Source organism: Lepus europaeus, chromosome 15 (genome assembly GCF_033115175.1).
Source record: "Lepus europaeus isolate LE1 chromosome 15, mLepTim1.pri, whole genome shotgun sequence".
NCBI lineage: Eukaryota > Metazoa > Chordata > Mammalia > Lagomorpha > Leporidae > Lepus > Lepus europaeus.
In genome coordinates, this window is record NC_084841.1 from 24,926,520 (window position 1) to 24,943,290 (window position 16,771).

The 16,771-nt window shown below is 42.7% G+C and overlaps 1 protein-coding gene across 4 annotated transcripts in view; it reads right to left on the reverse strand.

The window, feature by feature from the left end:
- Nucleotides 1-16,771, reverse strand: part of DROSHA (drosha ribonuclease III) — a 127,370-nt gene that overhangs the window by 82,994 nt on the left and 27,605 nt on the right. For all 4 annotated transcript variants that reach the window (XM_062211821.1, XM_062211822.1, XM_062211820.1 and 1 more), the window contains exons 9-12: nt 14,631-14,711; nt 9,324-9,410; nt 6,697-6,783; nt 925-996 (exon numbers count right to left, since the gene is read on the reverse strand). In XM_062211821.1, the coding sequence (XP_062067805.1) occupies nt 925-996; nt 6,697-6,783; nt 9,324-9,410; nt 14,631-14,711 (327 nt within the window). The remainder of the gene's footprint in view (nt 1-924; nt 997-6,696; nt 6,784-9,323; nt 9,411-14,630; nt 14,712-16,771) is intronic.

A 16,771-nucleotide genomic window follows, 5' to 3' on the forward strand; every position in this document is an offset into this window, starting at 1 on the left:
ACCCTGCGTGAGATCATGCCCAAAGTCATAAGCTTTTACAATAGCAAATGAAGGCTTACGACCTTAAAAACCAAAGGAAGCAAAAAATCCTTCCAAAGGGAAAAGGAAGGGGTGGTCCTTCCTCTTTAATTCTTTCTGAAAGGCAGGTAGAATGAACATAACTTGCTCAGAATGAAATAGGTGCCAACCAAGCATGCACGTCATGCCCATCAATTCCCCCTCAGTGCTCCCTGCCCATGACAGAGCTGCCCTGTTAAACAAGGTTTGCAAGAAGAGCCAGGGGCTCTGGAAAGCAACCAGACTTCAACACACTGTTTAGCACACAAGCTTGTTTGCTGTCTAGTTGTTATTTCTTAGGGTGATTTGTTGACACCACTAAATTCAAGATCAGGCAATGAATCATTCTGAGATTCACATTAATCTTGTTTTGGAATTTTAACTCTCTTGCATATATTTAGATAAATGTGCTGCTGAGCATCCTCAATGAAAAACAATTAGGAAAAATATGTAAATATATGGGAAGAAAAATGAAGCAAGTATTGATCTTGTCATTGGAGATAATGAATAAGATTATTCCAACAGCTATCAGATTCGGTTTAACTATTCCAGTTTCCTTTCTGACAACGGCCAATAACCAAAACCTGTCCCTTCCACAAAATAAACCAGAAACACATATAAAGTTACTATCACCAGATGCAACATGAGCAGAAATGGGTTAAAAAATAGGTCAGCGAGTTAAAGCATGACCTGAATTTTAACCTTGATACTAGAGCTCCATCACACTCACCCTTCAACAGTGAATATGATACTTCAGGAATATCCCTATGGCTAGAGCTGGCCAAGTTCAGTACTTCCCAAATGTAGGTATGGAATAAACGAAAGAGTAAAGTATATGACAAGCTGTTCAACAATCTTTTCCCTTACCTCGGGCATCATCTCTTCAATGAAATGAATCGTGTAGTCTATGTTGAATCTGATAACTTTACATAGTGGAATCTGCAAGAAGAAAAGAGATTCAGCTCCTCAGTATCTCCCTGCAGGCTCCCACTGCACACACGTCTGCTCCCTGACCCAGAAGGCCATGAACCAAATGAGAGTGTTGAACCTTCATCTGTGCTGCTAACAACACTGCACATGAAGCTTGACCATAACCGGTAGGTTTTAGAGGTTGGAATCCCATGGGCCAGGCCGATACAGGAAAGCATCATGTTGGTACTTAATTACGGTATTAGCAGTAGCAAAACAAACATGACAGGAACCCATTAAAATCAAGCATATCATCAGTAACAGATTAACAAAGCCACAGTCATAAAAATTTTTTTCAGGTCTTTAAAATATTTGAGAAACTTCGGCTCGTGGGATGTCAGGCTGAGAACTTATCAGGTACAGATTCATGGGTCACTGAAAAGCACACAATTCATGTGTGTGTGGCTCTTCAGCAAAGGTAACTGTGATAATAAATATAACAATAATAACTAACATTTATGGAGCCAGGCACTGCTCTTAACGCTCCACAATACCCACTCTTGTCACCACCACAACATCCCAACGAGATAGCATCAATGATTTTGCCTGTTGAGGTACAGGATACCAGGACAGTCATCAGGCGATAGGCAGCTGGTGAATTAGGAAGCTCACTCTAGACTCCAGCTCTTAGCCGCTGAGAGTATGAACCACTCATTATATGTTTTAATAGAGGATGAGTGAAAACAAAGGAAGGCTCAGCATGAAATACATCCACCTCTGCCTTGTACTATCAATGTCCCATCAGACACTAATGCCTCAACACAAATGTATTCCTATATGAATGAAAGAATAAGAAAGGAAGAAGCAGGGTTACTGCAGTGGCTTGGCTTAGGTGGCTGGCTGGGGAAAATAATAGAGGCAGAAGCCCTAGAGATGTGCTAAGTGGGCTTTTCTGGCTGCTCAGTCTGTCCATAAGACGATTTTATACACATGTAATCATTTTTAACAAACCACAGTAACCAGAAACAAATTTTAATGCCACCAGCAAAAGGGAGGGTAAGAAAAACAGAAAAAAAAAAAAATAGTCTTCTAATGCCATCTACTGGAAATCTTGTCCAAAATGAAGTTTAGTTCTTAGATTTTTTTTTTAAGAAGGTAGTAGTTCATTTCAGTGAAGCTCATAATTAACTCGAATAAGAGATCCATCTTCAACCTTCTAGTGCTAATGAGCTCCAAACCAACCAAAGCAATATGCCATGTCCACGATCATTGATAAGTTCTGCTTTATTTCTACATTCATTTTAAAATATTTGAGAGCTACAAATTTATGCATGACTCCACATGTTTTTTAAATGCCTGCTCTTTCCTATCAACTGTGAGCTCATCTGTGCCCTGAGATAAGCCCCAGGCCCTATCTTTAGAGGTAAGTAAGGATCTAAAAGAGGAAGAAAGGCATGTGAACAAGTACAATATAATATGATACAATGTAACTTTTAAGTGCAATTAAAAAACAAACAAGCAAATAAAATATAAAATGAGAAAGATCCAAACAGGAGGAACATTTGAGTTCAGCCTTGCAAGACAGGGAGGGGTTTTCCAGGTCTTCCAGAAAATTAAAGTGTTTAGCTTCTAGCAGAAAGAGAAAGGAAGCAGCAAGAAGCAGCCAATTAGATATCTAGAGAGTGACCTGCAGAGTGAGACAGGAGACAGAAGGCTCCAGTGAGGAAAGTCTGAACACCATTGTGCTGCCCTTACACTCCATGTCAAGGTCAGGGCTTGTGGCTACATAGCAACAAGAAATAAGTCAAGTACTTTATGTAAGAGAATGACACCTTTCCACTTCAGATGCAGCACTATGAAAACAGTGTAGAAAAAGCTTGAAAGGAACAAGTAAGACCAGAAGATCAGACCGGAGTCCACTGCATTAATACAGGGGCCAAATAAAATAGTCTAGAAAGCCGGAAAACATTTGAACTTAGGTTTGAGATGTTACTGAAATACACAGTGGTCACTCTGATGTAACAGTGAAGAAAGAATACAGGATAATTTCTGGGTTCCTGGCGTAAGTGACCAAGTAGGTAATGACAATTAATAAGAAAGCAGAAATTCATGCGAGTGTCCCTTGAATAGTTCAAATCAAATATTTGTGGAGGACAATGAGCTCACTTTTGCACAGGCTGAGCTTGGGAAAACTCTGGGGACATGAATGACAGCATTCCAACAGGCAACCAGAAATGCCAGAGTAAAGCACAGAGCTGCCCGTTGCTGACCATCACAGCGCACATATTAAACAGGTGGGGCCAGAATATGCATAGGAGGAATAAACTTTGGCTGGGAATGAAATATTCAGGTTGAGAGTTTGTAGGAGAAATGGGGACTGCAACTCCTGAGAATGCTTAACAGGCAAGAAAATAGAGTGAAAGTGTAAACTTTACTCCTTACTATCAAGTGCAAATGAGCTCTTCTGATGATTCATGCAAGTACAGTCCTCGCCTCATCTCATTTTGACTAAAATCAGTTTTAGGAAGGAATCCCTTCTTTGACCTCTTCTCTTCATACCGCCAGAGCCACTCTCAAAAAGGCAGGATCTTCTTATCCACTCAAACTCTGCTCTAAGACTCAAAGAGAACTTACCATTTTATTGGTCAACCCAGAAAGTTTATTACTGCAAAGATAATCAAAACAGCTCCCAATCAATGCCATCAAATGATATAACCTATGTTCATTTCTTAAAATACACTTGAAAAGTAGAAAGTAAGGCCGGCGCCGTGGCTCACTAGGCTAATCCTCCACCTTGCGGCGCCAGTACACCGCGTTCTAGTCCCGGTCGGGGCGCCGGGTTCTGTCCCGGTTGCCCCTCTTCCAGGCCAGCTCTCTGCTATGGCCCGGGAGTGCAGTGGAGGATGGCCCAAGTGCTTGGGCCCTGCACCCCATGGGAGACCAGGAGAAGCACCTGGCTCCTGCCATCGGATCAGCGCGGTGCGCCGGTTGCAGCGCGCCAGCCGCGGCGGCCATTGGAGGGTGAACCAACGGCAAAAGGAAGACCTTTCTCTCTGTCTATCTCTCTCACTGTCCACTCTGCCTGTCAAAAAATAAAAATAAAAATAAAAAAATAAAAAGTAGAAAGTAAAGAATACCACATGCTGACATTATTCCATCTTATCTTGGGGCGGGGGGAGGGGGGAGTAAAACTGTATTCTAATTCCACTACTTCCAGGCAATAAATGATCAAATCCATGGGTCATCAAGGCCACTAAAAATGGAAAACCAGCTTAGGTGGGAGGGAAATGACAAAGGGGCTTTCTTGTGCTATTGCACACCTAATAAATATGCCTTTATAACTTTAGTTACACTGTCAAAGTCTTCAATAACATCAGGTAATCTAAGTAATAGCAAATATAGGCTACAAAAGCATAAAAATATCCTGGAATGCTCTTTACTTAGCCAACAAGGCTTTCAATCCACTTTAATTCAAGTTGACCTTAAGAGAACTTGTCGCAACTAGATGTGGTTGAGAGTCTTTTATTACTGTTATTTGCATACCATACTTGCTTCTCTTCTCTCTCTAGCAAGAAAATGAATCAGATCAGTCAGCAATTTAAAAATTCTTTTTCTTGGGAGGCTATTTCAAATTCAAGAGGCTTATGATGGATCTCATTCCTATGAACTGTACAACACTCAGCTTAAAACTCAATTTATTTTATCAACATCCCAATATAAATGATGGGGCTCTTCATTACAGAGCAAAGTTCTCAAGTTTTGAGAACTTGAATATTTATATAAAATATATGCTGAAGCTAGGAGTTTTTCAGTCTTTTATTTTATAACAGTAAAAACTGTGATTGATATATCATTAGAGACCTCTCAGTACCAAACCTCGTGCTGAATAGAGTTTTAAAAATGATCTTTTCCACTCACTTTTGCTGCGAACCTAAAACTGCACTAAAAAGTGAAGTCTGCTTTTAAAAAATTATGCCCAGGCTTCATAAAAATCTTAAGCAGCATCCCTATCAATTATGAAGCTCATCACTCATCCAAGGTAAAAAAAAAAAAAAAAAAAGTTAGCAGATTCAAACCGTTTTAACATCTTGTCTAAAATAGGAAGTGACAATATTTATTATGTGCCAAAGATTATGATAAATACTTTCCATGTTTTATCTCATTTACCAGAAAAGTTATGGAGATTGCTCCAACTCACAGTCTATTTCACAGATGAGAAAACCAAAGCTTATAAAGATCGTACAGCTAACAAGTAGAATTTACTAATATTAAGCCCTGGTATCTCTGAAGCCACACCACTTTCCGTCTTTGATCAACACAATCCTGAAAGTCAAAATTGAGACCTGTATTACTTCTAGGAAATTAAGAGATGGGCAATATCTAGAATTTTAAGTATTTTCATGCTAACAAAATTATTTGTATTTCAAATCTTCCAGAGCAAGAAAAAAAAGAAAGATATTAGATTGGTAGCAGGGAACTCTGCACCAGATGATTTGTAAAAGTCTTTTCTACTCTAATACCACAGATTTGGTGGAACAAAGGATTTGAGTGTCTGAGACACACATAAAAGCAAAGAAACCATCCAAACTGAAAAGCCTCCTAGTGACTTTTCATAGAGATTGTTTAAGAATGGTTCAATATTACTCCCTTTGCTATGGTAGTGAACAGATGGTCCACCCTAGAGGTAGATATAATATGTATTATCAAAAACATTTATGCTTACATTTACAATATAATCATCTTCTCAAAATTCTCTAGGATAAAATATATTCCAGAATAAAGAAAACCTCAATTAGAAGAACAATTTGCTTTTAAATTGGCATCACTACTACGGAATCATGTTTACGTTAAAGGAAAAAAAGAATGACAGAAAGCACCATGGTAAAATTAAGGGCTGAATCTTAACTTTATTCTGAAAAGAATCAGAAGTTCATGTTCACATGTACTGAAATGTCTTTCAAATTCCAGATGTAATTTCATGGAATCAAACCAGAAAAGACTAAAGAACATTCTATTTTGTTGTAAATGCCCAATAGCTATAATTCTCTAAGTTCTAAGACATTGTCTGGCTTGGGAGAAGCATACTGCTGTGCTTCCTCGCCTGCACTGCTGCCCAAGAACGCTCCATATTCAACTGGAATATGGAATCAGAAGTAAGACAATTCCCAGGACTCTCGGCTTTGAGATGGAAAGACAGTGACTCACAGACACCAAATTTCCACTTGAATCAATTACAAACAACAATGCCTAATACCTGTATAATAAAATCACGAATCCAAGTCAGATAAAATCTCTTGGAAGACATCTTCCTGGGACCCAAAAGCAGGTATCCTGAACAAGCTCCAGCTCTCGTTCTATTGCTCAGTGACTAAATAACAGCCTCTCCTTAAAACTTTCCAACTATCTTGAAGGACAACTAACCCAAAATAGCTTTAGCACATTACTCCACAGTTTATCCTCCTTGTTCAATCTTTCACACTCTCAAAATGTTATTCTGACACATGTTTACTTACACCATTTAATGTGGGCCAAACCGGTGACTCATTAGCACAGATGTCACACTCTCACCTGACATACTTTACTGCAGAGGTCCCACAACTCACAGAGGGACGCAGAGGAAATGTTACTTAGGAGTCAGATGAACGGAAATCTCTTGACTTTTGGAAACAAAGGGTGAAGGTAAGACAAGGTACAAGGAAAGTGAAAGGCAACCCATAGGCACATACTTACATTGGTCAGGGGAGCATGTGCAAACATAGAAAATCCTTCAAATATATACTCATGATCGTCATATTCTATAACCGTTGGCCTGTCGGTCTAGAAGCAAACAAACAAACCACCAAGTAAATAAATGACACAATTCACATACACAGAAATTCATTGGGGCCTAAAGTAACGAACAGGAGAAATGCAGGGATTTGTGAATTCAATGTTTTTCCAAACATCACAGAGAACTTCATGCAAAAGTTTAATATTAGGCAAAATTCTCTTGCTTAAAGAATTCTCTGGCTTCAGATATTTAGTATTTATGTAAGGAGATAATCAATGATGTTTATTATGGGTGCCATAAAAAAAGGAATTTGTTTATTTAACTTCATAATATCACGGGATCTGTTCTTACTGAGCTCTATTTCTGAACAAGTCCTAACAGGAACAAGTAAACCACACCATTGACTCAAATGCAAAGTGAAACAAGATTCAGCATCAATATGGTCAAGACTAAAGGCTCGGAAAGGCCTCTGGGTCCCAGAAGTTCGACCTCTCATAGCTCTATCGCCAGCCTCTCTGAGGAGAAGCCAAACCACTAAACACCACAACAGATCAATTCCCACACAATGTCAAAGGCTGTAAGTTCACATGAAGAGTGAACTTGTAATTAGATAATCAAAATCTAAGCATGAAACACACTCTTCGGGGCCAGCACCATGGAGCAGCAGGTTAATCCTCCACCTTGCGGAGCCGGCATCCTATATGGGTGCCAGTTCTAGTCCCAGCTGCTCTTCTTCCAATCCAGCTCTCTGCTGTGGCCCAGGAAAGCTGTAGAAGATGGCCCAAGTCCTTGGGCCCCTGAACCAATGGAAGGAAGACCTTTCTCTCTGTCTCTCCCTCTCACTGTCTGTAACTCTACCTCTCAAATAAATAAATAAAATCTTTAAAAAAAAAACACTCTTCATAAACCACTCTTATAGTCCACTATTCTTTTTTTTTTTTTTTTTTTTTAATTTTTGACAGGCAGAGTGGACAGTGAGAGAGAGAGAGAGACAGAGAGAAAGGTCTTCCTTTTGCCGTTGGTTCACCCTCCAATGGCCGCCGCGGTAGCGCGCTGCGGCCGGCGCACCACGCTGTTCCGATGGCAGGAGCCAGGTGCTTCTCCTGGTCTCCCATGGGGTGCAGAGCCCAAACACTTGGGCCATCCTCCACTGCACTCCCTGGCCACAGCAGAGAGCTGGCCTGGAAGAGAGGCAACCGGGACAGGACCGGTGCCCCGACCGGGACTAGAACCCGGTGTGCCGGCGCCGCAAGGCGGAGCACTATTCTTAATTTAAATGCTAAAAACGGAGCTAATATCAAGGCTGGTAAACTGATACATTTCTTCCATACATATTGAATATCATTTTTCTAGAAAGTATATGAATAATATTTATATATGTTATATAAGTATACATAAAAGATACACAAATGAGAACTCAGAGGGGGAAAATTAAGGAATATACAAAACACATTATTTTCTTATGCCAATATTACTGTTATTTTCTATTTGAATAACTAAACAATGCTGATCTAAATTAAGTATAAAGAAATGAACTTATGAAGAAATAATGATTAATAATAGTCTGGCCTCTCAGGAAAATAGTTGAGCAGTTCCTCAAAATATTAAACAAAGTTAACATATGATCCAGTAATTCCAGTCATGGGTACACACCCAACAGAAATGAAAACATACCTCCATATAACACTTGTACACAAATGTTCAAAGTAGCATTATTCAAAACTACCAAAAAGTGGAGAAAACCCACATGTCCATCAATGAATGATTGGAAAAAATAAAATACAGTGTATCCAGGTACCATTCTGCCTTAGAGGGGGTAGTGCTACTTTCTGTCTCTGTGGAGTTGCCCATTTCAGATATTTCATAAGGATAGGATGATATAATATGTGGTTCTGTGTCTGATTCATTTACTTTGTGTAAATTTTTCAAGATTCATCCAAGTTATAGCATACATCAGTACTTCATTCCTTCGTGTTGTCAAATAATAATACTCCATTATTATGTTTGATACATTCACGGCAGCTGACTCCCTGGGTTCAAATAATCACTCTCCCACTTAGCACCTGAGTAATCTCGAACAAGTTACTTAACTTTGTCTGTAAAATTTGGACTGGTCCTTCCTGTGTATAGGAGGAAAGACATGCATTCCACAGATCTGTTACAAGAAGTAAGTTAATATCTGTGCAAGCCTCAAATGGTACCTGAAACACAGTATATGCTCAACAAATATTAAGTACCATTACTGTCATAAATATTCAATAGGTTGTGTTGCTTGGGTCTCTAGACAACAAATAAACTGTCTGCTGATTTTTAAGTAATGTGAAGGTATTTTGTGAATTCTTTCCATTCCAAAGCTCCAAAGAATAGCTCCATAATTCATTGGCTATGATGAACGTGGCTACTGTGTGATATTAACAATATGAAAGAAAAGAAAGATATGACAGTATAGTGAGATGAGGCTACAATAATCATCATTATGATAAATACCAAAAATAGTTTGCAAAGAAAAAACATTTAAGAACTGAATCATAAACTTGGCATAAGCACATTTTAAATTATATCAAATCTCATTTTGTTAGGAACTTACTAGAAAGTTTGTAGGAGGGGAGACTGTAATCCGATAGTGGAAAAGTCTGCCAGCATTGTTGGTCATGGGGCGGCAGGGCTTAATGGCCTAAGAGGGAAAAAGAGAAAATGAGTTGAAAAGTAAAGCAGCAAAATATTTTTATTTAAAACTAAGACTGTGTTTTCTAGATTCACATCTGAAAAAGAGGCTTTTATGAGAACAGCATTCACTTTACCATGAAGGAGCTGAAAAAGGGATGGCGGATCACCAGTTCCTTTTTTTTTTTTTTAAGACTTATTTATTTATTTGAGAGGAAGAGTTACACAGAGAAGAACCGACAGAGAGAGAGGAATCTTCCATCCACTGGTTTACTCCCCAGATGGCCACAATGGCAAGAGCTGGGCTGATTTGAAGCCAAGAGCCAGGAGCTTCTTCTGGGTCTCCCATGTGGGTGCAGGGACCCAAGGACTTGGGCCATCTTCTGCTGTTTTCCCAGGCACATTAGCAGAGAGCTAGTTTAGAAATGAAACAGCCAAGACACAAACCAGTGCCCATATGGGTATAAAGTAAGTAGGTGGGCCGGCGCCGTGGCTTAACAGGCTAATACTCCGCCTTGCGGCGCCAGCACACCAGGTTCTAGTCCCAGTTGGGGCACCAGATTCTATCCCGGTTGCCCCTCTTCCAGGCCAGCTCTCTGCTATGGCCCGGGAGTGCAGTGGAGGATGGCCCAAGTCCTTGGGCCCTGCACCCGCATGGGAGACCAGGAGAAGTACCTGGCTCCTGGCTTCAGATCATCACGATGCGCCGGCTGCAGTGGCCATTGGAGGGTGAACCAACAGCAAAAAGGAAGACCTTTCTCTCTGTCTCTCTCTCTCACTATCCACTCTGCCTGTCAAAAATAAATAAATAAATAAAAATTTAAAAAATTTAAAAAAAAGTAAGTAGGTAACCAACAAGAGGACTATGTAGTTTGTACTAACAAGAAGGCTACCAAGAGGCTGAGGGCATGTCATTCCAACAGTCATACTGTCATGTCTAGTTCTGAACCTAATCAAGTGATTGGACTGAAATCCACTGATGGGACAGATAACCAGATCCCAGCAGGAAGGTATCCCACCATAAAAGCAAAAATGGTGATGACAACACTGTCCTTGCCAAGGCGCCTATGCAATTTACCTGGGAAAATGTTACCTGGAAAGGGGAATACCCAGGTGGTTCAAGAAGCATTGGACACAGTATCTGAATCCTCACTGACACTTGGAGACTGGATGCATCATCCTGCCACTGTAGCTAGCACAGACAGGAAGCCACCCAAGGTAATAAATGGAATCTCGGTCAAGATATGGCTTACAGGGACCGGTGCCATGGCTCACTTGGTTAATCCTCCGCCTTGCGGCGCTGGCACCCCATATGGGCGCCGGTTCTAGTCCCGGTCGCTCCTATTCCAGTCCCGCTCTCTGCTGTGGCCCAGGAGGGCAGTGAAGGATGGCCCAAGTGCTTGGGCCCTGCACCCACATGGGAGCCCAGGAAGACGCACCTGGCTCCTGGCTTCGGATCGGCACAGCGCCAGCCGTAGCGGCCATTTGGGGAGTGAACCAAAGGAAGGAAGACCTTTCTCTCTGTCTCTCTCTCTTACTGTCTATAACTCTGTCAAATAAATTAAAAAAAAAAAAAAAAGATATGGCTTACAGTGAGTCTACTGAATCCACAGATAGTCATTTCTCTGTCCTTTTTATATAACATTGAAATTAGACTGCATGGCAATTGGTACCTCTCCACATTGGGCCCATGACCTGTGGCATAAGAACTAACACAATAGAAAAAAACAAGTAAAAGTCACTGAAAAGTGCCACTACCACCCCCCTCCACATGCACACAGGCATTGAAAATAATACTGCATTGGAGTGGAGGGTGGCTAAAAACTACCACCTCTCTTAAGGATTTAAAGGACACAGAGGTGATGGTAACTATCATATCTCCCTCAAATTCACCAATGTGGCCCCGAAGGACTCTGGAAAGGCGACAGTCGACTATCATAGGCTCCCAAGAAGTGGCTCTGAATACAGCTGCCACATACGGTGTTACAGTTTAGCTGGAGCACGTTACTATATCAGGTACAAAGTACAAGGCAGATAATCTGGTAAATGAGTTCTTTTCTATCACAATTTGAATGAGGATCAGAATGGTTTACAGACAACATGTACGATGTTGCCCCGGGCTGCTAGCTCTCACACCCACTGTTGTAACAGCCAAAGAGCCTTGACTTTTGGGACACACACAGAACGTCACACTGCTCCATTACAACTTGGATGTTCTGCTGATCAGGCTAGAGAGGCCCTGGTGAAACACAAGCACTACAAAGCATGACAGAATCTCTACCAAGATTCGGAGGCCTGCTGCAGCTAGTGGGGTGGGGAGAGTCAAGATGCTCCCTCCAGAGCAAAACACAAATCATTCTATCTCCTGTCTCCAACAAGGAACAAGGAAGCCCAATACCTGGTGGACCGCTTCAGGTTCAGGAGGCAGCATGATCACACCTAAAAAAACTGCTCGGGTCCATTTATAGAGCAGGGCAGAGAGTGCAGCCCAAGTGAAAAATGCCTCAGCGTCTCCAGGATGAAGTACAAGCAGGTATGCTGCTGGGATCAAAATTCAGTTGATGCTACAGTGATGGCAGGAAAAGATGCCAAGAGAACTTCATGGCAGGCCACATGGGGAAAATTATAGAAATGCCAGTCCTTAAGGATCTGAAGCAAGGCCACACCATCAATAGAAAAGAACTGTGTCCCTCTGGGAAAAACATAACTCCTAGTGTGCTACGGGTCCCAGTAGATGTAGAAGGCCTGGCCTAGGGACACCAAATAGACAAATGGCCAGAACCATCCATCATAAGCTGGATCCCATCTGTCCCACTAGGCAATAAAACTGAGAGGCACCAGTGACCCTGAGAGAGAGGTGGTTTATCAGAAGCTGAAAACACACACAAGCACAGGGCAAAAGCGAGTCACCTGGGCAGGGCACCTTCCCTCGGCCGATGACTAAGGATGGAAGGATGATGGAGAAAGAAAAAGCCCAAGTTTGGTTTGCAGAAAGGTCAGTTGGTAAAGTGGATGGAAACCAAAACGGGTTACACCACAGTCTCACTGTGACATGGCTTCAGAAGACAGCAGTGAGGGCATATGTCACCAATGTACTGTTTGGGGCATGTAAACACGGTCATCACATCGTTTGGAAAGAGACGTGGCCTGTGGTTAGACTACAGATAAACTCATGGGCAGAAGAAAGCGGCCTTGCCAGCTGGTCAGGCGCCTAGAAGGGAAAAGTTAGAAGATCAGGGATAGGAAGTCTCAGGTTAGAGAGAGAGGGGTGGATAAATGGGAGGGAGCATGAGGCTCTCTGTCTCACATACAGATGTCCATCAGGGAGCAACCACCATGGGAGAGATATTAAAGAAGCAAGTAGACAAAGTGACCAGAGCAGTTGGTGCCAGTTAGCATCTGTCCAAAGTCATCCCAGAGTTGGCAGGATAGGTACATGAATGAGGTGGCCACGGAGGCAGAGACAGGGGCTTCACATGAGCCGGGTACCATGCACCCCCCCAAGCAAGGCTACACCAAATGCCACTGCTGAACATGTAACTGGCCAGGTGCAATGACCCATGCTGAGCTCCGCAAATGGCACCACTCCTTGAGGAGAACTATCTGCTAGTGCTTAGCAATACGAATACAGGAAGGGGTCAGAAGTCGGTTCTTCCGGGAATAAACATACACTCTGAGTATGAGTTTGCCCTTCTCGCCTGCAGGTCCTCAGCTAGCACTGGCACTCAGCTACCCTGCCTGCTGCCCAACTGTGGGGCTTGCAGTCTATGCAGAGCCTGCTGCTGGTATCTCAGGGTCAGCACCTTGGGGTCAGCACCTGGGGTCAGCCTCAGCTGCAGAGCCTCTCTCCCCAGGTCATGCCCTTCCTTTCATAGGCTGCTCTCTGGACCGAGGGAGATAGGGGTACGAAGACTGTTCACAGACTATACAAGAAAATTCCAAAAAGCCAGGCTGCATCAGGCCCATATCACAGGTGCACCGCTCCTTCCCAATATGCCCTATGCTTCCTTCTTGTCATAGATACAGATCCCTAATAACCACTCAGAGCCCCAACCCCAGGTACATACACAAACGCTCACAGATGTTGTCTTGCCCCACAACACCTTGCTGCACTTCCTGACTTTAAAGACAAATGGAGGTGAAAATGAGGCATGTGTTCAAATTATCAGGTACTCTCACAGTCTTTTCTTCAATTCTATGGCCCCAAACAAGTTTTATACAGAAACTGAGAATTTACAATGTTTAAATACAAAGTGAGGAAATAAAGTGATAATCCTGGGATTAATAAAAATAGCTTATAAAAAATAAAAGAGGGGAAAATAAATGAAAATCATCAAAATAGGAACAGTAAGAGAGCCTTGTACAATGTAAAAGTGTTCTACCATTCCATCAAAGTTCTTTAGAATGTCCCCAACAAGCCAGGGCTAGGAGTACACCGTGTCTACTCACAGTCTGATGGGGACAGTTGGCTAAGACAATGAATGTGACAAGTGCTGTGGTGAAGGGCAAGCATCCATACGCAGCAACAGTGGCCTCACTATCTAGCCAAGACAGGGTGTGCCTCACGGCAGTTTAATCAGATAACTAAAAACATGAAAAAATTATAATACATGCAGTTTTAGAATCCTTAAAATAATAAAACACGTATCAAATCCACCTTGCCTATGTCTTTTTTTTATTTATTTGACAGGTAGAGTTATAGACAGTGAGAGAGAGACAGAGAGAAAGGTCTTCCTTCCGTTGGTTCACTCCTCAAATGGCTGCCACGGCCAGTGCTGCGCCAATCCGAAGCCAGCAGCCAGGTGCTTCTTCCTGGGCTCCCATGCGGGTGCAGGGGCCCAAGCACTTAGGCCATCTTCTACTGCCCTCCCAGGCCACAGCAGAGAGCTGGACTGGAATAGGAGCAACCAGGACTAGCACCAGCACCCATATGAGATGCCGGCACCGCAGGCGGAGGATTAACCAAGTGAGCCACAGCGCCGGCCCCACCTTGCCTATATTAAATAATGAGCCTTTCAAAATATTTTTAAGTTTCCTTAACAACATTCCCCACTCCATGCCCAAAACCCAACTTTTTTGCCTCTGCAATTATCAGTAACAGAGACTATTCGGCCATTTTGAAAAGGTCATTTTGATGACATCATCTCATTAAGATGCAGAGGAATAGCCACAGCACCTGTCTGCGTTTGGCTTCTCGGTGCTCGTGGACGTCATACCTTGAACCACTTACCTCTTCTCCAGGATAAATGCTGTGCCTAATTCCTGTGCGCCGGGCTTTTGCGCTGCACTTGCAGAGTGGCCCATCATTCATCTGTCAGAAACAGAATATAATTCGTTTTTATTAGGGGGAGAATCCACACCGTGCACGCTGATGCCTGAGAAACGGTGTGGGTTTTCATGTCACGAGCACCGGAGCTCTGAAGAGGCTGTCACTGTGAGAAGATTAAACGGTTGTTCCGAAACCAATAAAGCTGCAAAGTGTCTATAATGTCTCATAATGGGAAACTGCATGATGCGCTGGGCTCCCCAGTTCTCTGCGTGGCCAAGCAGGAGATATCAGTGTCAGCCCACCTGACCCTCATTTTCCCCTTCCTCTTCAATGTACGCTTGCTCCTATTTCTTATTTCAGAAAAAATGACTTTCACCAAAAAAAAGCATATTTATATCCTAGAGGAACACACAGTGTATGTGCTGCCAAAGCGAGCACAGGAACACACAGAACGCTCTGAAGGTGATATGCAGATTAAATGCTTTGAAGAGAAGCTTAAAGGTAGCTATGAAGCAAAGGAAAGAAAATGCCTACTAAAAGGCTGAAGAAATTCATACCTTCTAGTTAATACTGCTTTTCAAAATCTTACTGAGATATTTTCATACAATGAATTGCAAATCCATAGAAATTTTAGGCAATTTGTGTGTGTATGTATATATATATGTGTGTGTGTGTGTGTGTGTGTGTGTATATATGTATATATATGCAGTCATGGATGTCCATGGGGGGTGGTTCTGGGAATTCCCTCTGTACCACCCTCTGGATACCATAATTCAAGGATGCTCAGGTTCTTTATTCAAGATAGTGTACTGTTTGCATGTAAGGTCTGCACATCCTCCTTTATATTTGAAATCATATCTAGATTACTTATATACCTAATACAGCATAAACACTATGTACAGTTGTTATACCATATTGTTTACAGAGTAATCAGCAGAGATATAGTTTTTCCCCATGTGTTTCTCTTTTTTAAAAAATTTATTTATTTGTTTGAAATAGAGAGAGAGAGAGAGAGAGAGAAAGAGATGCACACAGAGAGATACTCCAGTCTACCAGTTCATTCCCCAAATGGCTGCAAAGGCCAGCCTGTGCCAGGCAGAAGCCAGGAGCCTGGAGCTTCTTCCAGGTCTCCCACGTGAGTACAGGGGCCCAGGCACCTGGGCATCCTTCAGTTTCCTCCCAGGCATATTAGCAGGGAGCTGGATTGGTAGTGGAGCAGCCAGGTCTCGAACCAGCACCCACATGGAATGCTGGCATTGCAGGCAGAGGCTTAACCCACTATACCACAGCACCAGCCCTTCTGTTCAATTTCAATAAAGCAAAAGGTACTGAGGCCGGCGCCGTGGCTTAACAGGCTAATACTCCGCCTTGCGGCACCAGCACACCGGGTTCTAGTCCCGGTCGGGGTGCCGGATTCTATCCCGGTTGCCCCTCTTCCAGGCCAGCTCTCTGCTATAGCCTGGGAAGGCAGTGGAGGATGGCCCAAGTGCTTGGGCCCTGCACCTGCATGGGAGACCAGGAGAAGCACCTGGCTCCTGGCTTCGGATCAGCGAGATGCGCAGGCCGCAGCGGCCATTGGAGGGTGAACCAACGGCAAAAAGGAAGACCTTTCTCTCTCTCTCTCTCTCTCTCTCACTATCCACTCTGCCTGTCAAAAAAAAAAAAAAAAAAAAGGTACCACAAAGGACATGTTTGCCAAGCATTCTAACTATATTAATTCCTTTTTCTTTTCTTTATCTTTTTAAAAGATTTATTTTATTTAAAAGGCACAGTGACAGAAAGGGAAGGAGACAGAGAGATCATCCATCTGCTGGTTCACTCTCCAAATGGCTTCAATAGCCAGGGCTGGGCCAGGCCAAAGTTCCAAAGTTCCACCCAGGTCTCCCACATTGGTGACAGGGGCCCAAGCACTCAAGTCATCCTCCTCTGCCTTCCTAGGCACATTAGCAGGAGTCAGATCCAAAATGGAGCAGCCAGGACTCGAACCTGTGCTCCGATATAGGATACTAGCATTGCAGGTGGCAGCTTAACTCACAGCACAATGCCAGCTCCCTAACTATATTAATTCCATAAAGGAAGTTTTGGATAGCTATCATCTAACA